Source organism: Engystomops pustulosus, chromosome 10 (assembly GCF_040894005.1).
Source record: "Engystomops pustulosus chromosome 10, aEngPut4.maternal, whole genome shotgun sequence".
In the NCBI taxonomy this organism is placed as follows: domain Eukaryota; kingdom Metazoa; phylum Chordata; class Amphibia; order Anura; family Leptodactylidae; genus Engystomops; species Engystomops pustulosus.
The window spans coordinates 102,763,763-102,790,839 of NC_092420.1; the positions used below are offsets into that span (position 1 = coordinate 102,763,763).

General features: G+C 51.1%; 2 protein-coding genes and 1 long non-coding RNA gene across 16 annotated transcripts in view; 1 reads left to right on the top strand and 2 right to left on the bottom strand.

The window, feature by feature from the left end:
* ZZZ3 (zinc finger ZZ-type containing 3) overlaps positions 1–18,774 on the bottom strand; it is a 30,291-nt gene extending 11,517 nt beyond the window's left edge. The window contains exons 1-5 of one of the 3 annotated variants that reach the window (XM_072127982.1): positions 18,673–18,774; positions 8,835–10,228; positions 1,633–1,771; positions 1,216–1,363; positions 1,006–1,115 (exon numbers count right to left, since the gene is read on the bottom strand). In XM_072127982.1, coding sequence (XP_071984083.1) covers positions 1,006–1,115; positions 1,216–1,363; positions 1,633–1,771; positions 8,835–10,177 — 1,740 coding nt within the window. In that variant the 5' untranslated portion in view covers positions 10,178–10,228; positions 18,673–18,774. Of the gene's footprint in view, positions 1–1,005; positions 1,116–1,215; positions 1,364–1,632; positions 1,772–8,834; positions 10,229–13,387; positions 13,510–18,672 lie in introns of those variants that run through there. The other 2 variants (XM_072127983.1, XM_072127984.1) reach the window with 2 other exon arrangements.
* LOC140104453 (uncharacterized) lies at positions 13,278–26,644 on the top strand. Of its 10 annotated transcripts, none has more exons than XR_011850325.1 (4): positions 13,278–13,325; positions 15,577–15,822; positions 25,577–25,772; positions 26,302–26,644. It is a non-coding gene; the product is annotated as an uncharacterized lncRNA (long non-coding RNA). The 10 variants fall into 10 exon arrangements; XR_011850326.1 differs by lacking the exon at positions 13,278–13,325 and adding an exon at positions 13,413–13,607 and having other exon boundaries at positions 25,574–25,772; XR_011850323.1 differs by lacking the exon at positions 13,278–13,325 and adding an exon at positions 13,414–13,664.
* CIMAP2 (ciliary microtubule associated protein 2) overlaps positions 24,325–27,077 on the bottom strand; it is a 28,221-nt gene continuing 25,468 nt past the window's right edge. For all 3 annotated transcript variants that reach the window (XM_072127997.1, XM_072127995.1, XM_072127996.1), the window contains exons 7-10: positions 26,506–26,673; positions 25,625–25,753; positions 25,100–25,230; positions 24,325–24,653 (exon numbers count right to left, since the gene is read on the bottom strand). In XM_072127997.1, the coding sequence (XP_071984098.1) occupies positions 24,563–24,653; positions 25,100–25,230; positions 25,625–25,753; positions 26,506–26,673 (519 nt within the window). In that variant the 3' untranslated portion in view covers positions 24,325–24,562. The remainder of the gene's footprint in view (positions 24,654–25,099; positions 25,231–25,624; positions 25,754–26,505; positions 26,674–27,077) is intronic.

A 27,077-nucleotide genomic window follows, 5' to 3' on the forward strand; every position in this document is an offset into this window, starting at 1 on the left:
CACAGAGCTTTGGGTCTTACAAAGAGACAGATCGTCTCTCATTCATGACATCACAGGGAGCGTCAATGTAAGCCAACATGGCGTCGCGTGGGCTTTTTACCGCTGACAATCGAAGGGTTAACATGCAGCAAACACCCAACTCAGGCCACGAGCCCTCTCCATACCCCCATACGTGTGACATACTAATGCGTCACATTTTGGTAAGGGGTTAAAGACATTCTAGCAGCAGGGGTTCCTGCCTATTTCTTTATTGCCTGAAGTCCAGTTCTGTATCTCACAGAACCACAAGCCGGAGGCCAGAAGGATCTAAGAGAGGAGATACAATAGAAGCAAAGAGAGAGAGAGGCATCTGCTGACATCTAGTGGCCAATAAGAGGAACTACAACGTCTCATTGAAGATCAAAGAAATAAATGATCAGATATTAATTTCCATATGAAATATGAAAAACGTGAGCAGTCCGATCCCCCAGCCTAGGGTGCCCCTCACCTGCCCGGGCCCCCCCTCACCCGTGCCCGACAGCCCCCCCTCACCCGTGCCCGGCAGCCCCCCCTCACCTGCCCGGCAGCCCCTCACCTGCCCGGCAGCCCCCCCTCACCCGTGCCCGGCAGCCCCCCCTCACCCGTGCCCGGCAGCCCCCCCTCACCCGTGCCCGGCAGCCCCCCCTCACCCGTGCCCGGCAGCCCCCCCTCACCCGTGCCCGGCAGCCCCCCCTCACCCGTGCCCGGCAGCCCCCCCTCACCCGTGCCCGGCAGCCCCCCCTCACCCGTGCCCGGCAGCCCCCCCTCACCCGTGCCCGGCAGCCCCCCCTCACCCGTGCCCGGCAGCCCCCCCTCACCCGTGCCCGGCAGCCCCTCACCTGCCCCGGGCTCCTGACCTGCCCGGGCCCCCAGGCGCCCCTCACTTGCCCAGCCCCTCCTCACCTGCCAGCCCCCGGCAACCCCCCTCACCTGCCCGGCCCCCCCTCACCTGCCCGGCCCCCCCTCACCTGCCCGGCCCCCCCTCACCTGCACGCTGCTGGCGGAGCTTTCCTGGCTGTCGCTCTGCGGTAGGACAGAATAAGATGACGATTCTCCCTCCTTATCTCCTGCTCTCTGAGAACTGGGGTGTAACCCAACTGTAACCAGAACCAACAGGAGAGATTCAGTATATCTGTCTGGGCATGCTGGGAGTTGTAGTACTGTACAATGCACGGGTCACTGCCGCTGGGTACCGACCTTTATCGAAAATCAGCTTGACTCTCCTCGAGTTCCTCTTTCGGTTCCTGAACTCTCTCTCGAAGTTCCCGAGGGTCGTCGTGTACTGGTCCCAGGCGATGTCCGGTAACTGGACGATCCTCTGCGGGCGAGGGATTGCCAGGTCCATCTGATAAAAGACAATACATTATAGGACCTACAGGGGGCGGGGCTAAAGGGAACCCATCAGCACGTTTTCTCCACTACCCGCCCCACCCGACATCACATCAGACTTTAATAAGGTAATATGTATGGGGGGGGGGGGGGGCTGGGGGGATTCGCTGCCTGGGGAGGGGTCTCATAGCATGGGGGGGGGGGGGGTCTCATAGCCTGTGGGGGGGGGGGGGGTGTCTCTCACAGCCTGGGGGGCGGACACTCACAGCCTCCATTATTCGTTACCTTCTTTTGCAGCTTCTCCACAAACGTGATGGGGTCGGTCAGGGCGTCCCTCTGGTGCTGGGATAACATTTCCAGGTCCAGTACGGCCTGAGAGCGCTGCGCCTCCAGCACCGAGATGGTGTGTAAGAGCCGCTGGTAACTGCAGGGAGAAGGGAAGAGATCAGAACCAGGAAGAGATCAGAACCAGGACGAGCCCAAGCCTCCGGCTCCAACACACATCCCTTTAAGATTAAGGCTACACTGGGATTGGGGACACCCGGCTAACGTATACACCAGTATATATATATATACACACACACACACACTACTAATGCCTACAGCTCAGGCTGATAACAGAGAACAACAACCTCTGACTGCTGTGAGCGCCATCTAGTGTCTACAATCCAGCAATTCCTAGACGATTCTCCCATCTCTCCCCCAGCGCTCGGCACCCGGAATATCAGAAGGACCATGAAGATTTACCGGAGTTACTTCTCTGTAGAATCAACCCAAAGGGATCAGCAACCTGCTAGGGAACTACAACTCCCAGCATGCTCCACTTCGATGCAGCAGTGTTAGACTGTTAGGAAACCTCCGAGAACGCTAACAGACACGGCTGCGCTGTACACTAGGAACGCTTTGAGGGCGGTCCGGTGTATTCATGAGGGGGCGGGCAGTCACCGCTGGCCTATGGAGTGGGCGGGACTCTCTGGGGGAAGAGGCAGCGCCTGGGACCGCCCCCTCATGAATATGCCGGACCACCTTGAGAGCATTCCGGCGTTTCCAGTGTACAGCGCTGCAGTGTTTGTTAGCGTTATCAGAGGTTTCGGTGTAACGCAGCTGCGTCTGTTGTAGCAGTAACTACTTTAGTAACAGGTCCTGGTGCCGTTTTAAAGGGTGAAGACAGTAGCGCCGCGCTCCTGAGGTCGTGTCTGGTGGAGCAGCTACAATTCTCCGGACCACCTGCTGTACAGTTTGTGAATGAGCCCATAGAAACACACGGACCCCGCACCAGATGTGGCCCCTCGCGCAGGTCCACAAAACAACGCTCATGTAAATGCAGCCCGAGGCTCATGCAGACGGACGAGTCGGCTGCACAACCGCAAACAACACGGACGCAGCTGGCTGCCTAGCAACAGCTCAGAAAAAGCTGAACGAATATGGATGGAATCCGATTTTTTACAGTTCCAGTGACTTCTATGGAGACCCATGATCTGTATGTGAGGGAAAAAACAGATGTGTGAATGAGCCCCAAGGCAGAGGTGATGGCCGGGGCTCCACCCCAGGGGGCAGTACACGTGTCAGGGCAATGACCCCCAGCACTGAGGCCTCATGGCTCTGGGGTAGATGCGTCATGTCTGGGGCTCTGCCATCTACACTGATGTCTTCCCCATAACACACACAACAAGTGTCTGAGGTAAAATCATGGGAACCAATCACAGCTCAGCTTTCACTTCCCCACATCTGTTTATAATCTGAAAGCTGAGCTCTGATTGGCTCCCATGGTTTTACCTCAGACACTTGTGATAAATCTCCCATGATTCCTCTGGTTGTACGTCATGAGGCGTTCGCCTTCTGCAGCCGCAATCACATGGATAATCACATGGTGTGTGCCCTCACACTGCTGTGCTCTGAGCTCTCTGCAGTCCCCGGAGAGATGTGTAATATTCCCTGATGATGGCGTTTCCTCACACTGCTGTGCTCTGAGCTCTCTGCAGTCCCCGGAGAGATGTGTAATATTCCCTGATGATGGCGTTTCCTCACACTGCTGTGCTCTGAGCTCTCTGCAGTCCCCGGAGAGATGTGTAATATTCCCTGATGATAGCGTTTCCTCACACTGCTGTGCTCTGAGCTCTCTGCAGTCCCCGGAGAGATGTGTAATATTCCCTGATGATGGCGTTTCCTCACACTGCTGTGCTCTGAGCTCTCTGCAGTCCCCGGAGAGATGTGTAATATTCCCTGATGATGGCGTTTCCTCACACTGCTGTGCTCTGAGCTCTCTGCAGTCCCCGGAGAGATGTGTAATATTCCCTGATGATGGCGTTTCCTCACACTGCTGTGCTCTGAGCTCTCTGCAGTCCCCGGAGAGATGTGTAATATTCCCTGATGATAGTGTTTCCTCACACTGCTGTGCTCTGAGCTCTCTGCAGTCCCCGGAGAGATGTGTAATATTCCCTGATGATAGTGTTTCCTCACACTGCTGTGCTCTGAGCTCTCTGCAGTCCCCGGAGAGATGTGTAATATTCCCTGATGATAGCGTCTCCTCACACTGCTGTGCTCTGAGCTCTCTGCAGTCCCCGGAGAGATGTGTAATATTCCCTGATGATAGCGTTTCCTCACACTGCTGTGCTCTGAGCTCTCTGCAGTCCCCGGAGAGATGTGTAATATTCCCTGATGATAGCGTTTCCTCACACTGCTGTGCTCTGAGCTCTCTGCAGTCCCCGGAGAGATGTGTAATATTCCCTGATGATGGCGTTTCCTCACACTGCTGTGCTCTGTGCTCTCTGCAGTCCCCGGAGAGATGTGTAATATTCCCTGATGATGGCGTTTCCTCACACTGCTGTGCTCTGAGCTCTCTGCAGTCCCCGGAGAGATGTGTAATATTCCCTGATGATGGCGTTTCCTCACACTGCTGTGCTCTGAGCTCTCTGCAGTCCCCGGAGAGATGTGTAATATTCCCTGATGATAGCGTTTCCTCACACTGCTGTGCTCTGAGCTCTCTGCAGTCCCCGGAGAGATGTGTAATATTCCCTGATGATAGCGTTTCCTCACACTGCTGTGCTCTGAGCTCTCTGCAGTCCCCGGAGAGATGTGTAATATTCCCTGATGATGGCGTTTCCTCACACTGCTGTGCTCTGAGCTCTCTGCAGTCCTCGGAGAGATGTGTAATATTCCCTGATGATAGCGTTTCCTCACACTGCTGTGCTCTGAGCTCTCTGCAGTCCTCGGAGAGATGTGTAATATTCCCTGATGATAGCGTTTCCTCACACTGCTGTGCTCTGAGCTCTCTGCAGTCCCCGGAGAGATGTGTAATATTCCCTGATGATAGCGTTTCCTCACACTGCTGTGCTCTGAGCTCTCTGCAGTCCCCGGAGAGATGTGTAATCAGACCTTTATCTGTGTTGTATGGATGTATGGGTCCATATTCCCTGATGATAGCGTCTCCTCACACTGCTGTACTCTGTGCGGCCGGCGATAGGTATGATCACCATGGAGATCAGATATTTGTCATTGGTAGCCGCAGGACTATAACATGGATTTATATTCACAAACTGGAAGCTTCTCCACTTGCTGTGAGGGCTTGTCCTGACACTGCTGTGCTCTGTGCATGGAGCTATTCCACAGTTCCTCCTCTCTGAGTGGATGTTGTAGTATAAAACTACAAACCTTCCACAGCTTTTACTTATAGCACACGGCTGCAAAGCAGTTTAATTCACAGAGCGGAGAGCGCAGCAGTGTGAGGATGCGCATGGAAGACTTGGAATCCTGGAATATAAATCCGTCCATACTGGTGCTAATAACAATAATATATACAAAACGTATCATTACACATCTCTCCAGGGACCATACATAACACTGGCTGCAGAGAGCACAGAGCACAGCAGTGTGAGGTCTGATTACACATCTCTCCAGGGACAATACATAACACTGGCTGCAGAGAGCACAGAGCACAGCAGTGTGAGGTCTGATTACACATCTCTCCAGGGACAATACATAACACTGGCTGCAGAGAGCACAGAGCACAGCAGTGTGAGGTCTGATTACACATCTCTCCAGGGACAATACATAACACTGGCTGCAGAGAGCACAGAGCACAGCAGTGTGAGGTCTGATTACACATCTCTCCAGGGACAGTATATAACACTGGCTGCAGAGAGCACAGAGCACAGCAGTGTGAGGTCTGATTACACATCTCTCCAGGGACAATGCATAACACTGGCTGCAGAGAGCACAGAGCACAGCAGTGTGAGGTCTGATTACACATCTCTCTAGGGACAGTACATAACACTGGCTGCAGAGAGCACAGAGCACAGCAGTGTGAGGTCTGATTACACATCTCTCCAGGGACAGTACATAACACTGGCTGCAGAGAGCACAGAGCACAGCAGTGTGAGGTCTGATTACACATCTCTCCAGGGACAATACATAACACTGGCTGCAGAGAGCACAGAGCACAGCAGTGTGAGGTCTGATTACACATCTCTCCAGGGACAGTATATAACACTGGCTGCAGAGAGCACAGAGCACAGCAGTGTGAGGTCTGATTACACATCTCTCCAGGGACAATGCATAACACTGGCTGCAGAGAGCACAGAGCACAGCAGTGTGAGGTCTGATTACACATCTCTCCAGGGACAGTACATAACACTGGCTGCAGAGAGCACAGAGCACAGCAGTGTGAGGTCTGATTACACATCTCTCCAGGGACAGTACATAACACTGGCTGCACAGAGCTCAGCAGTGTGAGGTCTGATTACACATCTCTCCAGGGACAATACATAACACTGGCTGCAGAGAGCACAGAGCACAGCAGTGTGAGGTCTGATTACACATCTCTCCAGGGGCAATACATAACAATGGCTGCAGAGAGCACAGAGCACAGCACTGTGAGGTCTGATTACACATCTCTCCAGGGACTATACATAACACTAGCTGCAGAGAGCACAGAGCACAGCAGTGTGAGGTCTGATTACACATCTCTCCAGGGACAATACATAACACTGGCTGCAGAGAGCACAGAGCACAGCACTGTGAGGTCTGATTACACATCTCTCCAGGGACTATACATAACACTAGCTGCAGAGAGCACAGAGCACAGCACTGTGAGGTCTGATTACACATCTCTCCAGGGACTATACATAACACTAGCTGCAGAGAGCACAGAGCACAGCAGTGTGAGGTCTGATTACACATCTCTCCAGGGACAATACATAACACTGGCTGCAGGGAGCACAGAGCACAGCAGTGTGAGGTCTGATTACACATCTCTCCAGGGACAATACATAACACTGGCTGCAGAGAGCACAGAGCACAGCAGTGTGAGGTCTGATTACACATCTCTCCAGGGACAATACATAACACTGGCTGCAGAGAGCACAGAGCACAGCAGTGTGAGGTCTGATTACACATCTCTCCAGGGACAGTACATAACACTGGCTGCACAGAGCTCAGCAGTGTGAGGTCTGATTACACATCTCTCCAGGGACAATACATAACACTGGCTGCAGAGAGCACAGAGCACAGCAGTGTGAGGTCTGATTACACATCTCTCCAGGGACAATACATAACACTGGCTGCAGAGAGCACAGAGCACAGCAGTGTGAGGTCTGATTACACATCTCTCCAGGCACAATACATAACACTGGCTGTAGAGAGTACAGAGCACAGCAGTGTGAGGTCTGATTACACATCTCTCCAGGGACAATACATAACACTGGCTGCAGAGAGCACAGAGCACAGAGCACAGCAGTGTGAGGTCTGATTACACATCTCTCCAGGGACCGTACATAACACTGGCTGCAGAGAGCACAGAGCACAGCAGTGTGAGGTCTGATTACACATCTCTCCAGGGACAATACATAACACTGGCTGCAGAGAGCACAGAGCACAGCAGTGTGAGGTCTGATTACACATCTCTCCAGGGACAATACATAACACTGGCTGCAGAGAGCACAGAGCACAGCAGTGTGAGGTCTGATTACACATCTCTCCAGGGACAGTACATAACACTGGCTGCACAGAGCTCAGCAGTGTGAGGTCTGATTACACATCTCTCCAGGGACAATACATAACACTGGCTGCAGAGAGCACAGAGCACAGCAGTGTGAGGTCTGATTACACATCTCTCCAGGTACAGTACATAACACTGGCTGCAGAGAGCACAGAGCACAGCAGTGTGAGGTCTGATTACACATCTCTCCAGGGACAATACATAACACTGGCTGCAGAGAGCACAGAACACAGCAGTGTGAGGTCTGATTACACATCTCTCCAGGGACAATACATAACACTGGCTGCAGAGAGCACAGAGCACAGCAGTGTGAGGTCTGATTACACATCTCTCCAGGGACAATACATAACACTGGCTGCAGAGAGCACAGAGCACAGCAGTGTGAGGTATCATTACACATCTCTCCAGGGACAGTACATAACACTGGCTGCAGAGAGCACAGAGCACAGCAGTGTGAGGTCTGATTACACATCTCTCCAGGGACAGTACATAACACTGGCTGCAGAGAGCACAGAGCACAGCAGTGTGAGGTCTGATTACACATCTCTCCAGGGACAATATATAACACTGGCTGCAGAGAGCACAGAGCACAGGAGTGTGACCAGGGATATACAACGAGCCGTGCACCTGTGTGACATCACCTGACCAGGGATATACAACGAGCCGTGCACCTGTGTGACATCACATGACCAGGGATATACAACGAGCCGTGCACCTGTGTGACATCACATGACCAGGGATATACAACGAGCCGTGCACCTGTGTGACATCACATGACCAGGGATATAACGAGCCGTGCACCTGTGTGACATCACATGACCAGGGATATAACGAGCCGTGCACCTGTGTGACATCACATGACCAGGGATATAACGAGCCGTGCACCTGTGTGACATCACCTGACCAGGGATCGGTGTTTATCTACATGAAGTAAGCAGTGAAGCTTCCAATATAATGACAGAAAGCAGAGATCTAGAAACCAGTGAGTTATTGATGCAGTAAGTATATCTGCAAATTGATTAACTTTTCATTACTCAAACGATATCAAGTATGGAATGTGCTCAGAGTGGACGACCCCTTTAAGGTACATGACTATTATAAGGTACATGACTATTATAAGGTACATGACTATTATAAGGTACATGACTATTATAAGGTACATGACTATTATAAGGTACATGACTATTATAAGGTACATGACTATTATAAGGTACATGACTATTATAAGGTACATGACTATTATAAGGTACATGACTATTATATGGGGGATGTGTAGTAGCTTCATGGATTCCTAGGGGCTCAGTCACACAGACATGGTGTATATGTGTATAATAATATAATATGTGTGGCGACGCCTCTTACCCCCCGGCGCGTTACCGGAGGACGATGGGGGGAAACGCCGCAAACTAATCCAAACCTCCACATGTGCCCCGAGCGCCGGGAATCCCTGCCCCAATGCAGATTCCTGGGTGCAGGAGGAGGCGACACTTACTCTTTGTTATGTTTCAGCGCCACGTGATCCGACTCGAAGTAGTAAACGTCAGGCTCCTCCTCCTCGTCCTCCGCCGGCTGCAGACTCTCCCTGGCGGATGGTGCGGCGCAGTCTGCGGCGGGGGGGCAGGGGGGTCGCTCCTGTGAACACTTTACGGCATTGATTTGCTTTCTGTCCCCATCTTGCGGATTAAAGGCGGATCCGTTGACCGCAGCGCTGTTCTCCCCGCCCCCCTCCTCTGCGCCCCGGGCCGGGCTGTCTCTCACAGACAGGCTCTTCCTTGGGGAAGTTCTTAAAGTGTATCGATGTTCTTGAGTGTCCGAGAAACAAGTCTCTGGAGAGGTAACGGGCGAGTCCAGCGCAGGTTCTGGCGCCGGGGGGCGGTTTTGTTCCTTTGACACGCTGTCGCCCACAACGTCCAGCTCCTCCTCGGAGTCGCGTACGGTTGAGAGCAGGTCGGGGCAGCAGGGGCCCCCCGCCGCCTCATTGGTCTGGTTTATGAAGTCTATAGGTAGGCAGTTGTTAACTATTTCATGGTCCTGTGCGTCTGCCCCGCCCTCGGAGTGTGTGCAAGGCACGGTGTGGTCAGAGAGCTCCTCCCCGGGGCTGGGGGTCAGCGAGCTCCCGTTTTCCGATACGATTAGTTCCTTGGGGGTGGGGGGCGCAGCGGTGTTATTCTGTCTAATACTCCCACCCGGGGGGCGGTTATTACACCTTACAGCAGCCGTCTCATTGTCAATACCATTGAGCGCCTGATGGTTGTAGACGTCGCCATCAGGGAGGGGTCTTTTCAGGAGTTCGTTAGGCTCCGCCTCGCTTTTGATTTCCCTTTGGTTACTATCATCCAGTAGAAGACATCGATGAGCTCGTTTAGGACGGGGAGTCTCCGCCTCATTGTCGGATCCAGACTTCCTCCTATCCAAAGGACCCTTCTGCAGTGCAGTGGGGGAGTCCTCCTCGGGGCTGCCGGGCTCCTCCGACCGCAGGTAGCGTTTGATTTTTTTCAGTACGGGAGACAGAGGGGAGCTCGACTTTTTGTCGCTGTTTTCCACGCTGTCTTTCTCGTGGCCGTCCTTCTCTGAAACAGACAGCCCCCTCTTCCTGGGGCTGATCCAAGATTCCCGAGGAGCCGGCGGCTTCACCTCTGCGCTCTTGGAGATGGTTCGGACAGGGGAAGATTCCGGCCTTTTCTTGGGAGATCTTGATCTTAGAAGTGAAGGGGGGACGACGTCGTCTGGGTGAGCGATGCTGCGGTTCCTCAGGGTGCGGCCACAGAAGCTTTCATCCAATCCGTTCAATCCCACGGTAGATCTTGTGACGCGAGTCGATCGAGAAGCAGCCATGCTATGGATCACCCCAGCTGTGAGATCGACATGATCCTGTCATTGGGGAACCTGCAAAACAGAGACAAGTTAGTCTCATGGAGTGGAATGAATAAGAAATGCTAAGATCTGTATGCAGAGAGCTCCCCCTAGTGGTGGCTGCAGATTCATTAGCAGACTACATATTCCATGGTGTGACAGTCTATAGCAGTGATGGCAAACCTTTTAGATACTGAGTGCCCAAATTACAACAAAAACCAACTTATTTATCTCAAAGTGCCAACATGGTAATTTAAGAAGTAACTTATTTCTCCTCGCACTGTCACAGCTTTCCATCATAGGAGGACACCAATACAGTACAGTAGAAAGAAAGAGGAGAAATTTGGAATATTATTGTAGCTTCCCTCCAGGGTCCCCTTACCAGGAAAAATTTGTCACTTTTAAATAGCACTGAGCATGGCATGTCTCCTACTACCTCAGACTGCCGAAGGAAGCCTCAAGTCCAGTCTGGTGAACTCTGTGACGGACTGGGGGCCAACAGAAAGGGCTCTGAGTGCCACCTCTGGTCTATAGGATGTGTCTGTCCATATCCAGGACACTTCTGGCAGGACACAGACATTGCACTATAGATTCTTCCCTGGATAACGGGAGGCGAAGGATCGTCTGTGTAACCAGTCTCCCGAAAACTATCACATTATACGATTTAAAGGGGAAATACAAGCTCCCCTCTTATACATTGTGGTTCATGCCCCTCCAGGTCCTAGGCCGGGGGCAGTTACAACGCTTGAGGCACAGCAACAGAGACTGAGCTACACTGCATCAATGATTGTCACCTAGAACACCATGAAACGCATAGCTCAAAGTTTCAACCCCCCCACAACCCCTCCACAGAGGACGCCCCCCCCCCCCCCCAGATTTCCAGCAGTGAGGAGGCAGGAGAGCGCCCCCTCTGTGCACAGGTGGGATGTCAGGGAGATTTCCAGCAGTGAGGAGGTAGGAGAGCGCCCCCTCTGTGCACAGCTGGGATGTCAGGGAGATTTCCAGCAGTGAGGAGGTAGGAGAGCGCCCCCTCTGTGCACAGCTGGGATGTCAGGGAGATTTCCAGCAGTGAGGAGGCAGGAGAGCACCCCCTCTGTGCACAGGTGGGATGTCAGGGAGATTTCCAGCAGTGAGGAGGTAGGAGAGCGCCCCCTCTGTGCACAGCTGGGATGTCAGGGAGATTTCCAGCAGTGAGGAGGTAGGAGAGCGCCCCCTCTGTGCACAGGTGGGATGTCAGGGAGATTTCCAGCAGTGAGGAGGCAGGAGAGCGCCCCCTCTGTGCACAGGTGGGATGTCAGGGAGATTTCCAGCAGTGAGGAGGTAGGAGAGCGCCCCCTCTGTGCACAGGTGGGATGTCAGGGAGATTTCCAGCAGTGAGGAGGCAGGAGAGCGCCCCCTCTGTGCACAGGTGGGAGGTCAGGGAGATTTCCAGCAGTGAGGAGGCAGGAGAGCGCCCCCTCTGTGCACAGGTGGGATGTCAGGGAGATTTCCAGCACTGAGGAGGTAGGAGAGCGCCCCCTCTGTGCACAGGTGGGATGTCAGGGAGATTTCCAGCAGTGAGGAGGTAGGAGAGCGCCCCCTCTGTGCACAGGTGGGATGTCAGGGAGATTTCCAGCACTGAGGAGGTAGGAGAGCGCCCCCTCTGTGCACAGGTGGGATGTCAGGGAGATTTCCAGCAGTGAGGAGGTAGGAGAGCGCCCCCTCTGTGCACAGGTGGGATGTCAGGGAGATTTCCAGCAGTGAGGAGGTAGGAGAGCGCCCCCTCTGTGCACAGGTGGGATGTCAGGGAGATTTCCAGCAGTGAGGAGGCAGGAGAGCGCCCCCTCTGTGCACAGGTGGGATGTCAGAGAGATTTCCAGCAGTGAGGAGGTAGGAGAGCGCCCCCTCTGTGCACAGGTGGGAGGTCAGGGAGATTTCCAGCAGTGAGGAGGTAGGAGAGCGCCCCCTCTGTGCACAGGTGGGATGTCAGGGAGATTTCCAGCAGTGAGGAGGCAGGAGAGCGCCCCCTCTGTGCACAGGTGGGATGTCAGGGAGATTTCCAGCACTGAGGAGGTAGGAGAGCGCCCCCTCTGTGCACAGGTGGGATGTCAGGGAGATTTCCAGCAGTGAGGAGGTAGGAGAGCGCCCCCTCTGTGCACAGGTGGGATGTCAGGGAGATTTCCAGCACTGAGGAGGTAGGAGAGCGCCCCCTCTGTGCACAGGTGGGATGTCAGGGAGATTTCCAGCAGTGAGGAGGTAGGAGAGCGCCCCCTCTGTGCACAGGTGGGATGTCAGGGAGATTTCCAGCAGTGAGGAGGTAGGAGAGCGCCCCCTCTGTGCACAGGTGGGATGTCAGGGAGATTTCCAGCAGTGAGGAGGCAGGAGAGCGCCCCCTCTGTGCACAGGTGGGATGTCAGAGAGATTTCCAGCAGTGAGGAGGTAGGAGAGCGCCCCCTCTGTGCACAGGTGGGAGGTCAGGGAGATTTCCAGCAGTGAGGAGGTAGGAGAGCGCCCCCTCTGTGCACAGGTGGGATGTCAGGGAGATTTCCAGCAGTGAGGAGGCAGGAGAGCGCCCCCTCTGTGCACAGGTGGGATGTCAGGGAGATTTCCAGCAGTGAGGAGGTAGGAGAGCGCCCCCTCTGTGCACAGGTGGGATGTCAGGGAGATTTCCAGCACTGAGGAGGTAGGAGAGCGCCCCCTCTGTGCACAGGTGGGATGTCAGGGAGATTTCCAGCAGTGAGGAGGCAGGAGAGCGCCCCCTCTGTGCACAGGTGGGATGTCAGGGAGATTTCCAGCACTGAGGAGGTAGGAGAGCGCCCCCTCTGTGCTCAGGTCTGTCGTGTTACTGCAGCTCCGCTCTAGGGATGTCATTAGGACTGAGCTGCAGTACCAGGCACAATCTGTGCAGAGCGCTGGCGCTGTTGTGGGTAGAAGCAGAGGGATGACCTGACTCCTGCAGAACTACAATGCCCAGCGGGTCATGGTCTAGGAGGGGATGCTGGGAGTTGTAGTACCTGGCACACACAGAGTATTCCTCCCTCCCCCAGCACTGAGAGCCCCCAAGTTTCTCATGACCAGGCTCCGCCCCCAGTCTCAATGACCACGCCCCCTCCATCCTCCCTCCGCTCCCGCCCTGCACGGAGAGTCACGGGTAACCCCCCGCCTGCACCCGCCTCCCCCGCTGCAGCGCCACGTGTGCCCCGCGGGTGATACCTCCGTACACGCTCCTCCCTATCAGCGGCCGCCGCTCCTCACCTCCCCCGGACATGTCTTTCCATCACGTTCCCGCGAGAGGAGAGAATTCTCGCGAGCATAGAAACCAGCCCAAACTGACCACTCCCCCTTATTCTAATAGTAGCCTCGCTCCGCCTATAAAGTAGGCTGAGTAAAATAACCCACCAATGCTTAAGCAGATTTTGATCCCAAGAGGCGGGTACGGACGCACCCATAGCAACAGCAACGCCGGCTCCGCCCTCTGCAGCGCTACAATGTAACCTGCACAACAACGGGGGAGGACCCCGCCCCATCCGGGGCTCTGATACAGAATGGGCGGGGCCAACACACACCTGCAGCACCTCACCTGGGCACACGTGCGGGAGAGTACAAAGACACAATTAGGAGGAGGAGACTAGTGTGCGGTATAATGTACAGGGGGGGAGACTAGTGTGCGGTATAATGTACAGGGGGAGGAGACTAGTGTGCGGTATAATGTACAGGGGGAGGAGACTAGTGTGCGGTATAATGTACAGGGGGAGGAGACTAGTGTGCGGTATAATATACAGGGGGAGGAGACTAGCGTGCGGTATAATGTACAGGGGGAGGAGACTAGCGTGCGGTATAATGTACAGGGGGAGGAGACTAGTGTGCGGTATAATGTACAGGGGAGGAGACTAGTGTGCGGTATAATATACAGGGGGAGGAGACTAGTGTATAGTATAATATACAGAGGGAGGAGACTAGTGTGCGGTATAATGTACAGGGGGAGGAGACTAGTGTGCGGTATAATGTACAGGGGGAGGAGACTAGTGTGCGGTATAATATACAGGGGGAGGAGACTAGTGTGCGGTATAATATACAGAGGGAGGAGACTAGTGTGCGGTATAATGTACAGGGGGAGGAGACTAGTGTGCGGTATAATATACAGGGGGAGGAGACTAGTGTGCTTTATAATATACAGGGGGAGGAGACTAGTGTGCGGTATAATGTACAGGGGGGAGGAGACTAGTGTGCGGTATAATGTACAGGGGGGAGGAGACTAGTGTGCGGTATAATGTACAGGGGGAGGAGACTAGCGTGCGGTATAATGTACAGGGGGAGGAGACTAGCGTGCGGTATAATGTACAGGGGAGGAGACTAGTGTGTGGTATAATGTACAGGGGGAGGAGGAGACTGGTGTGTAGTACAATGTACAGGGGGAGGAGACTAGTGTGTGGTATAATGTACAGGGGAAGGAGACTAGTGTGCGGTATAATGTACAGGGGGAGGAGACTAGCGTGCAGTATAATGTACAGGGGGAGGAGACTAGTGTGCGGTATAATGTACAGGGGGGAGGAGACTAGTGTGCGGTATAATGTACAGGGGGGAGGAGACTAGTGTGCGGTATAATGTACAGGGGGGAGGAGACTAGTGTGCGGTATAATATACAGAGGGAGGAGACTAGTGTGTGGTATAATATACAGAGGGAGGAGACTAGTGTGCGGTATAATGTACAGGGGGAGGAGACTAGCGTGCGGTATAATGTACAGGGGGAGGAGACTAGCGTGCAGTATAATGTACAGGGGGAGGAGACTAGCGTGCAGTATAATGTACAGGGGGAGGAGACTAGCGTGCAGTATAATGTACAGGGGGAGGAGACTAGCGTGCAGTATAATGTACAGGGGGAGGAGACTAGCGTGCAGTATAATGTACAGGGGGAGGAGACTAGCGTGCAGTATAATGTACAGGGGGAGGAGACTAGTGTGCGGTATAATGTACAGGGGAGGAGACTAGAGTGCAGTATAATGTACAGGGGGAGGAGACTAGTGTGCGGTATAATGTACAGGGGGAGGAGACTAGTGTGCAGTATAATGTATAGGGGGAGGAGACTAGCGTGCGGTATAATGTACAGGGGGAGGAGACTAGCGTGCAGTATAATGTACAGGGGGAGGAGACTAGTGTGCGGTATAATATACAGGGGGAGGAGACTAGCGTGCGGTATAATGTACAGGGGGAGGAGACTAGCGTGCGGTATAATGTACAGGGGGAGGAGACTAGTGTGCGGTATAATGTACAGGGGGAGGAGACTAGTGTGTAGTATAAAGAGCTTGTCAGTAGTCTTTTACCACGGAAACTTAAGTCCACATAGTAGCCGATTAAATTGACCAAAAAAAAATATAAAACCTGATTTTTCTCTTAAAATACAGATTTAATACGAGACAATCGCCCCCAGCGCTCATCACATCCACCACATGATTCCTCTGCAGTGAATAGGATCCGCCACTACGCTGTGTACGGCGCTCTACCTTGTACAGACTAAGAAGACCCCGGTGCCTGGATTCTGGGAGTCAGGGGGCAGGAAGAACCTCCTAATGACCCAGAATAACCCTTCACACTTTCAAAACTGCAGCGGATTTACAGCGGCCTCTACAGGAGACAAATGGAATTACACGGTATAAAGGGTGCAGCTAATATAGCACCATCACCAGGCTACATACCATCAGTATACAGCACTGTATACACTCTAGTATATAGCATTATACAGCGCCGTGTACACTGTAGTAGTATATAGCATTATACAGCGCTGTGTACACTGTAGTAGTATATAGCATCAGTATACAGCACTGTATACACTCTAGTATATAGCATTATACAGCGCCGTGTACACTGTAGTAGTATATAGCATTATACAGCGCTGTGTACACTGTAGTAGTATATAGCATCATTATACAGCACTGTATACACTCTAGTATATAGCATTATACAGCACTGTATACACTCTAGTATATAGCATTATACAGCGCCGTGTACACTGTAGTAGTATATAGCATTATACAGCGCCGTGTACACTGTAGTAGTATATAGCATTATACAGCGCTGTGTACACTGTAGTAGTATATAGCATTATACAGCGCTGTGTACACTGTAGTAGTATATAGCATTATACAGCGCGGTGTACACTGTAGTAGTATATAGCATTATACAGCGCCGTGTACACTGTAGTAGTATATAGCATTATACAGCGCCGTGTACACTGTAGTAGTATATAGCATCATTATACAGCGCCGTGTACACTGTAGTAGTATATAGCATCATTATACAGTGCTGTGTACACTGTAGTAGTATATAGCATCATTATACAGCGCTGTGTACACTGTAGTAGTATATACCATTATACAGCGCTGTGTACACTGTAGTAGTATATAGCATTATACAGCTCTGTGTACACTGTAGTAGTATATAGCATTATACAGCGCTGTGTACACTGTAGTAGTATATAGCATTATACAGCGCCGTGTACACTGTAGTAGTATATAGCATCATTATACAGCGCCGTGTACACTGTAGTAGTATATAGCATCATTATACAGTGCTGTGTACACTGTAGTAGTATATAGCATCATTATACAGCGCTGTGTACACTGTAGTAGTATATACCATTATACAGCGCTGTGTACACTGTAGTAGTATATAGCATTATACAGCACTGTGTACACTGTAGTAGTATTTAGCATTACACAGCACTGTGTGCACTGTAGTAGTATATAGCATTATACAGCGCGGTGTACACTGTAGTAGTATATAGCAATATACAGCGCTGTGTACACTGTAGTAGTATATAGCATTATACAGCGCTGTGTACACTGTAGTAGTATATAGCATTATACAGCGCCGTGTACACTGTAGTAGTATATACCATTATACAGCGCCGTGTGCACTGTAGTAGTATAGCATTATACAGCACTGTGTACACTGTAGTAGTATATAGCATTATACAGCACTGTGTACACTGTAGTAGTATATAGCATTATACAGCGTCGTGTACACTGTAGTGGTATATAGCATTATACAGCGCTGTGTACACTGTAGTAGTATATAGCATCATTATACAGCACTGTATACACTCTAGTATATAGCATTATACAGCGCCGTGTACACTGTAGTAGTATATAGCATTATACAGCGCCGTGTACACTGTAGTAGTATATAGCATTATACAGCGCTGTGTACACTGTAGTAGTATATAGCATTATACAGCGCTGTGTACACTGTAGTAGTATATAGCATCATTATACAGCACTGTATACACTCTAGTATATAGCATTATACAGCGCCGTGTACACTGTAGTATATAGCATTATACAGCACCGTGTACACTGTAGTAGTATATAGCATCATTATACAGCACTGTATACACTCTAGTATATAGCATTATACAGCGCTGTGTACACTGTAGTAGTATATAGCATTATACAGCGCGGTGTACACTGTAGTAGTATATAGCATTATACAGCGCGGTGTACACTGTAGTAGTATATAGCATTATACAGCGCGGTGTACACTGTAGTAGTATATAGCATTATACAGCGCTGTGTACGTTGTAGTAGTATATAGCATTATACAGCGCGGTGTACACTGTAGTAGTATATAGCATTATACAGCGCTGTGTACACTGTAGTAGTATATAGCATTATACAGCGCCGTGTACACTGTAGTAGTATATAGCATTATACAGCGCCGTGTACACTGTAGTAGTATATAGCATTATACAGCGCTGTGTACACTGTAGTAGTATATAGCATTATACAGCGCGGTGTACACTGTAGTAGTATATAGCATTACACAGCGCTGTGTACACTGTAGTAGTATATAGCATTATACAGCACTGTGTACACTGTAGTAGTATATAGCATTATACAGCGCGGTGTACACTGTAGTAGTATATAGCATTATACAGCACTGTGTACACTAGTAGTAGTATATAGCATTACACAGCGCTGTGTACACTGTAGTAGTATATAGCATTATACAGCACTGTGTACACTAGTAGTAGTATATAGCATTACACAGCGCTGTGTACACTGTAGTAGTATATAGCATTATACAGCACTGTGTACACTGTAGTAGTATATAGCATTATACAGCGCTGTGTACACTGTAGTAGTATATAGCATTACACAGCGCTGTGTACACTGTAGTGGTATATTCCATTATACAGCGCTGTGTACACTGTAGTAGTATATAGCATTATACAGCGCTGTGTACACTGTAGTAGTATATAGCATTACACAGCGCTGTGTACACTGTAGTGGTATATTCCATTATACAGCGCCGTGTACACTGTAGTAGTATATAGCATTATACAGCGCTGTGTACACTGTAGTAGTATATAGCATTACACAGCGCTGTGTACACTGTAGTAGCAGCAGATATTACACAGCGCTGTGCACACTATGCGGTTTGCTCCTCCTGTCAGCCTGCTGCTGTGTGACAGGAAGTGCCCGGGTGCCGGCGCCTCTCACCTCTCTGCTGCCGCCGTCCGCCGGATCCTCCTCGGGGATTCAGGCCGCTGCACACTCGCCGGAAGCCCCCACCACGCCGACGACACTTCCGCTTCTCATGAGGCGACACCTGCTGGAGCCGCCGGGAACTGCAGCGCTGCACGTGCGGCCGCCAGAGTCAGTGCAGAGGAGAAAGGGGGTACAGTGTGATAGAGAAGGGGTGCTGTGTTATATAGAGGGGTACGGGGTGATAGAGGGGTACAGGGTGATAGAGGAGGGGTGCTGTGTTATATAGGGGGTACAGGGTGATAGAGGAGGGGTGCTGTGTTATATAGGGGGTACAGGGTGATAGAGGAGGGGTGCTGTGTTATATAGGGGGTACAGGGTGATAGAGGAGGGGGTGCTGTGTTATATAGGGGGTACAGGGTGATAGAGGAGGGGTGCTGTGTTATATAGGGGGTACAGGGTGATATAGGAGGGGGTGCTGTGTTATATAGAGGGTACAGGGTGATAGAGGAGGGGGTGCTGTGTTATATAGGGGGTACAGGGTGATAGAGGAGGGGTGCTGTGTTATATAGAGGGGTACAGGGTGATAGAGGAGGGGTGCTGTGTTATATAGGGGGTACAGGGTGATAGAGGAGGGGGTGCTGTGTTATATAGAGGTACAGGGTGATAGAGGAGGGGTGCTGTGTTATATAGAGGGGTACAGGGTGATAGAGGAGGGGTGCTGTGTTATATAGGGGGTACAGGGTGATAGAGGAGGGGGTGCTGTGTTATATAGGGGGTACAGGGTGATAGAGGAGGGGGTGCTGTGTTATATAGGGGGTACAGGGTGATAGAGGAGGGGGTGCTGTGTTATATAGGGGGTACAGGGTGATAGAGGAGGGGGTGCTGTGTTATATAGGGGGTACAGGGTGATAGAGGAGGGGGTGCTGTGTTATATAGAGGGGTACAGGGTGATAGAGGAGGGGGTGTTGTGTTATATAGGGGGTACAGGGTGATAGAGGAGGGGGTGCTGTGTTATATAGGGGGTGCTGTGTTATATAGAGGGGTACAGGGTGATAGAGGAGGGGGTGCTGTGTTATATAGAGGGGTACAGGGTGATAGAGGAGGGGGTGCTGTGTTATATAGAGGGGTACAGGGTGATAGAGGAGGGGGTGCTGTGTTATATAGAGGGTACAGGGTGATAGAGGAGGGGGTGCTGTGTTATGTGGGGGTACAGGGTGATAGAGGAGGGGGTGCTGTGTTATATAGAGGGGTACAGGGTGATAGAGGAGGGGGTGCTGTGTTATATAGGGGGTGCAGGGTGATAGAGAAGGGGTGCTGTGTTATATAGAGGGGTACAGGGTGATATAGGAGGGGGTGCTGTGTTATATAGGGGGTGCAGGGTGATAGGGGAGGGGGTGCTGTGTTATATAGGGGGTACAGGGTGATAGAGGAGGGGGTGCTGTGTTATATAGGGGGTGCAGGGTGATAGAGGAGGGGGTGCTGTGTTATATAGGGGGTACAGGGTGATAGAGGGGTACAGGGTGATAGAGGAGGGGGTGCTGTGTTATATATAGGGGGTACAGGGTGATAGAGGAGGGGGTGCTGTGTTATATAGGGGGTACAGGGTGATAGAGGGGTACAGGGTGATAGAGGAGGGGTGCTGTGTTATATAGGGGGTACAGGGTGATAGAGGAGGGGGTGCTGTGTTATATAGGGGGTACAGGGTGATAGAGGAGGGGGTGCTGTGTTATATAGGGGGTACAGGGTGATAGAGGAGGGGGTGCTGTGTTATATAGGGGGTACAGGGTGATAGAGAAGGGGTGCTGTGTTATATAGGGGGTACAGGGTGATTGAGGAGGGGGTGCTGTGTTATATAGAGGGGTACAGGGTGATAGAGGAGGGGGTGCTGTGTTATATAGGGGGTACAGGGTGATAGAGAAGGGGTGCTGTGTTATATAGAGGGGTACAGGGTGATATAGGAGGGGTGCTGTGTTATATAGGGGGTACAGGGTGATGGAGGAGGGGGTGCTGTGTTATATAGAGGGGTACAGGGTGATGGAGGAGGGGCTGCTGTGTTATATAGAGGGGTACAGGGTGATGGAGGAGGGGGTGCTGTGTTATATAGGGGGTACAGGGTGATGGAGGAGGGGGTGCTGTGTTATATAGGGGGTACAGGGTGATGGAGGAGGGGGTGCTGTGTTATATAGGGGGTACAGGGTGATGGAGGAGGGGGTGCTGTGTTATATAGGGGGTACAGGGTGATATAGGAGGGGGTGCTGTGTTATATAGGGGGTACAGGGTGATAGAGAAGGGGTGCTGTGTTATATAGAGGGGTACAGGGTGATAGAGGAGGGGGTGCTGTGTTATATAGAGGGGTACAGGGTGATAGAGGAGGGGGTGCTGTGTTATATAGAGGGGTACAGGGTGATAGAGGAGGGCGTGTTGTGTTATATAGAGGGGTACAGGGTGATAGAGGAGGGGGTGCTGTGTTATATAGAGGGGTACAGGGTGATAGAGGAGGGGGTGCTGTGTTATATAGAGGGGTACAGGGTGATAGAGGAGGGGGTGCTGTGTTATATAGAGGGGTACAGGGTGATAGAGGAGGGGGTGCTGTGTTATATAGAGGGGTACAGGGTGATAGAGGAGGGGGTGCTGTGTTATATAGAGGGGTACAGGGTGATAGAGGAGGGGGTGCTGTGTTATAGGGGGTACAGGGTGATAGAGGAGGGGGGTGCTGTGTTATATAGAGGGGTACAGGATGATAGAGGAGGGGGTGCTGTGTTATATAGAGGGGTACAGGGTGATAGAGGAGGGGGTGCTGTGTTATATAGAGGGGTACAGGGTGATAGAGGAGGGGGTGCTGTGTTATAGGGGGTACAGGGTGATAGAGGAGGGGGGTGCTGTGTTATATAGAGGGGTACAGGATGATAGAGGAGGGGGTGCTGTGTTATATAGAGGGGTACAGGGTGATAGAGGAGGGGGTGCTGTGTTATATAGAGGGGTACAGGGTGATAGAGGAGGGGGTGCTGTGTTATATAGAGGGGTACAGGGTGATAGAGGAGGGGGTGCTGTGTTATATAGAGGGGTACAGGGTGATAGAGGAGGGGGTGCTGTGTTATATAGAGGGGTACAGGGTGATAGAGGAGGGGGTGTTGTGTTATATAGGGGGTACAGGGTGATAGAGGAGGGGGTGCTGTGTTATATAGGGGGTGCTGTGTTATATAGAGGGGTACAGGGTGATAGAGGAGGGGGTGCTGTGTTATATAGAGGGGTACAGGGTGATAGAGGAGGGGGTGCTGTGTTATATAGAGGGGTACAGGGTGATATAGGAGGGGGTGCTGTGTTATATAGGGGGTACAGGGTGATAGAGGAGGGGGTGCTGTGTTATATAGAGGGGTACAGGGTGATATAGGAGGGGTGCTGTGTTATATAGGGGGTACAGGGTGATAGAGGAGGGGATGCTGTGTTATATAGGGGGTACAGGGTGATAGAGAAGGGGTGCTGTGTTATATAGGGGGTACAGGGTGATAGAGGAGGGGTGCTGTGTTATATAGGGGGTACAGGGTGATAGAGGAGGGGTGCTGTGTTATATAGAGGGGTACAGGGTGATAGAGGAGGGGGTGCTGTGTTATATAGAGGGGTACAGGGTGATGGAGGAGGGGGTGCTGTGTTATATAGAGGGGTACAGGTTGATGGAGGAGGGGGTGCTGTGTTATATAGAGGGGTACAGGGTGATGGAGGAGGGGGTGCTGTGTTATATAGGGGGTACAGGGTGATAGAGGAGGGGGTGCTGTGTTATATAGAGGGGTACAGGGTGATAGAGGAGGGGGTGCTGTGTTATATATAGGGGGTACAGGGTGATAGCGGAGGGGGTGCTGTGTTATATAGAGGGGTACAGGGTGATAGAGGAGGGGGTGCTGTGTTATATAGAGGGGTACAGGGTGATAGAGGAGGGGGTGCTGTGTTATATAGAGGGGTACAGGGTGATAGAGGAGGGGGTGCTGTGTTATATAGAGGGGTACAGGGTGATAGAGGAGGGGGTGCTGTGTTATATAGAGGGGTACAGGGTGATAAAGGAGGGGGTGCTGTGTTATATAGAGGGGTACAGGGTGATAGAGGAGGGGGTGCTGTGTTATATAGAGGGGTACAGGGTGATAGAGGAGGGGGTGCTGTGTTATAGGGGGTACAGGGTGATAGCGGAGGGGGTGCTGTGTTATATATAGGGGGTACAGGGTGATAGAGGGGTACAGGGTGATAGAGGAGGGGGTGCTGTGTTATATATAGGGGGTACAGGGTGATAGAGGGGTACAGGGTGATAGAGGAGGGGGTGCTGTGTTATATATAGGGGGTACAGGGTGATAGAGGGGTACAGGGTGATAGCGGAGGGGGTGCTGTGTTATATATAGGGGGTACAGGGTGATAGAGGGGTACAGGGTGATAGAGGAGGGGGTGCTGTGTTATATATAGGGGTACAGGGTGATAGAGGAGGGGGTGCTGTGTTATATAGAGGGGTACAGGGTGATAGAGGAGGGGGTGCTGTGTTATATAGAGGGGTACAGGGTGATAGAGGAGGGGGTGCTGTGTTATATAGAGGGGTATAGGGTGATAGAGGAGGGGGTGCTGTGTTATATAGGGGGTACAGGGTGATAGAGGAGGGGGTGCTGTGTTATATAGGGGGTACAGGGTGATAGAGGAGGGGGTGCTGTGTTATGTGGGGGTACAGGGTGATAGAGGAGGGGCTGCTGTGTTATGTGGGGGTACAGGGTGATAGAGGAGGGGGTGCTGTGTTATGTGGGGGTACAGGGTGATAGAGGAGGGGGTGCTGTGTTATATAGGGGGTACAGGGTGATAGAGGAGGGGTGCTGTGTTATGTGGGGGTACAGGGTGATAGAGGAGGGGGTGCTGTGTTATATAGGGGGTACAGGGTGATAGAGGAGGGGGTGCTGTGTTATATAGGGGGTACAGGGTGATAGAGGAGGGGGTGCTGTGTTATATAGGGGGTACAGGGTGATAGAGGAGGGGGTGCTGTGTTATATAGGGGGTACAGGGTGATAGAGGAGGGGGTGCTGTGTTATATAGGGGGTACAGGGTGATAGAGGAGGGGGTGCTGTGTTATATAGGGGGTACAGGGTGATAGAGGAGGGGGTGCTGTGTTATATAGGGGGTACAGGGTGATAGAGGAGGGGGTGCTGTGTTATATAGGGGGTACAGGGTGATAGAGGAGGGGGTGCTGTGTTATATAGGGGGTACAGGGTGATAGAGGAGGGGGTGCTGTGTTATATAGGGGGTACAGTGTGATAGAGGAGGGGGTGCTGTGTTATATAGGGGGTACAGGGTGATAGAGGAGGGGGTGCTGTGTTATATAGGGGGTACAGGGTGATAGAGGAGGGGTGCTGTGTTATATAGGGGGTACAGGGTGATAGAGGAGGGGGTGCTGTGTTATATAGGGGTACAGGGTGATAGAGGAGGGGGTGCTGTGTTATATAGGGGGTACAGGGTGATAGAGGAGGGGGTGCTGTGTTATATAGGGGTACAGGGTGATAGAGGAGGGGGTGCTGTGTTATATAGGGGGTACAGGGTGATAGAGGAGGGGCTGCTGTGTTATGTGGGGGTACAGTGTGGTAATGGATTATTATTATTATGATGTATGATAGGCACACTGCTAAAAAGGATGATGTGATATGGTGTAAGGGGCAGCAGTAGGTAAGAGGGAGAACTATTTGTCACTGGAGCCGCTCGTTTCACTTTCATTTCATGTTTTGTCTGATGATTTTATCAAGTTCACAGATCATAGGATCTAAGACACCACAAATCATTTCAGCAAGTGATTTTACATACAACGCGTCCTTTCCATAGAATTTCTAAAACTTTCACCCTGCACTAATAGAACATGATAGTAAATCTTATGATCAATCCGTGAGGCTCATGCTGAGCGCGGGGGAGCCGGGGACTCGTATACCGGCGCTGATAAGCTTCGAGCAGACAACGAGGTGTGAGACTTCTGGATACGTTCCCTGGAGAGAGAAGAATTTGTGAAAATTAGTGGGGGGGGGTCCCAAGGTCAGAAACCCTCCAATCATGTAATGGAATATCCAAATAGCACCTGGTGTGGGGAGAGGGTAGGGTGCTATATGAAATAGAGGGGGTGATGATCATGGACATATGACCCAATGTTGGAAGTTGCATTTCCAGTGACAGCAGGTCCCAATCTTGTTATATACTGACCCCCATAAGCTTTATCTGTCTCTCAGCAGGGAGGAAGTAAAGAACCTTTGTAATTCCTCTCTGCTTTATGAGAGTGTTCAGTCTGTAAGTAACAGACTTCCAATGCTTTATGTGCATATCCCAAGAGGTTTAAACTCTATAGTGGGATATGTAATAAAAAATATTAAAACCTAAAAACCATCTCCAGTCTGATATCCCTGCCCGTAGAGTGCGGCTATCGCCACGTTGTACTCACTGTAAAACTTTGTCCCTTTCAAAGTTTGATAAGTATCGTCCTGTTTTTGAAAGAAATGAAGTTCGGAAGGAAGTCGCCGTTTTTCCACGCTCGGGTTTGTCTATATTATAACGTCCAACACCAACTGGGTTCTGTAAGACAAATAGTATCATTTATTGGATTGTTACCGGAGGTCAGTGGGGTCCAAGCATTTGGATAGAGGATGTGGATCTGTGAATGCGCATATTCATCTGTATGGGATGCCCAGGGGTCTCTGAGCTGCTTCTTCTCCATCAACAGAAATGAATGGACCCCACATGGGTGCAAGTTCTATAGACCTGGGGGGGGGACACATATACCCTACACCGTGGATAAGGCACAAGTGTCTATAGTGGCACAACGCATTTAATGTAAAGGTTTATCAATGTAAGAGGATGAAAGAAGGGGTTAGGGCTAAATGTGTACAAAGTTGTTAACCCTTTCCTCATTTAAAAGCAGAGGATGTAAAATGTGGTGAGAAGATTGTGCTCCAGGCGTTACACTTACACTGCTCCCGAAAAGGATCCTGCATGACTTTCTATCAAACCTCTTCGCAGACGTAAGGAAGGGCGCTGATGATTTCCGGACCGAGGAGAAAAGTGGTTTAGTATCATAAGAGCCCGGGCCGGGAGAATCCTACAATAAAATACAATGAGTAAGTTATAGCTCAGACATGAATGGCCCCCGCTTGTTATCCCAGGGTGCTGGCTATGGCACCTCCAAACCTATGAAAAGTCATAGCAATAAAGGAATAATTAGTTGCAGTCAGTGCCAGCAGTATGACATCATCACCTGCTCATCATCACACTGGAGGATGAACCTAGATAACAGCTTGATCCAGATTTCACCACTGGGATCCCCCACAAATGAGGACCCCTTGTACCTGCCTGAGGGGAGCGTTGCTTGTACAGCGGTGACTTCTGTCCATAGCCAGATGAATGGAAAATTGAGCCTACGTGACCACTGCTCCATTCAAAGAAGGGCACGGGGGGCCCTGCGTTATTGTGGGGGGCAGAGTTCCCAGTGACTGCACAGTCGTCTTTAACATGACACCAAAACAAGGCTCAAGATGTGACATAACCGATAATAGGGGCCTATGACGTGACGCTCTCCCTACTGACTCGTCTCCGGAAAAATGACTCTTCTCTATTCATTTGCATTCATTAATTTTATTTTTTTTATAGGTCAACGGCTGAGATTTCACATAAAAGGAACGTTTCATCCCTGACCCGAGGGGCTGCTAGTTTAATGGAGTAAAATCTATCCTTATAAAAGGTTTCCAGGTGGTTTTGAAAAAGATCAAATTCTTACATACAAGAAGATACTAACCCATTGAGTCCTGCAATCCTTGTAATTACATGCCCCCCCCCCCCCTCTATGATACTTACATTAGGCCGGGGCCAATTAGTCAGGGAGCTGCAGATTATTCTCTCTGTCGGGACTTTTGGATATTGAGAAATTTTCCCAAACTTTCCGTGTTTCTTTTTCTGCTCATTTTCCAGTTCTTCAATAAATGATTGGACTTTGTATTGTCCCGGCTCCGACTTGTTATTTTTCTGTGTATTGAATACAAAATAATTTAGCCGTAAGGTGCAACAAATCAATAGTAGAGTCACCAGAAACTATGTATAATGTGATACTGAAGACCGGTGTGAGACAGGGGAACCCCTCGTAGGGAAGCTCTCACCGACTTTTACCCCATTAACCTTTATAGAAATCTTACCTGTTTACCTACAATAAATCTCCAAATCCATGTGAAAGAGAGAAGAAAACGGTCAGAGAAGAGTCCGGCTCAGAGGCTGCCGGGTGGGGGTCATTTTAGATTCCTAGATCTTGGGTTCTGCAGCAGCGAGAACTATGGTTCTGGTATCGTATTGAAGAAGATAATTTTATTGCTCCACCACCAGGAGGGCAGTTATAAGCAGCAGATAAAGATCCAATTTCATCTGGACTTGTACAC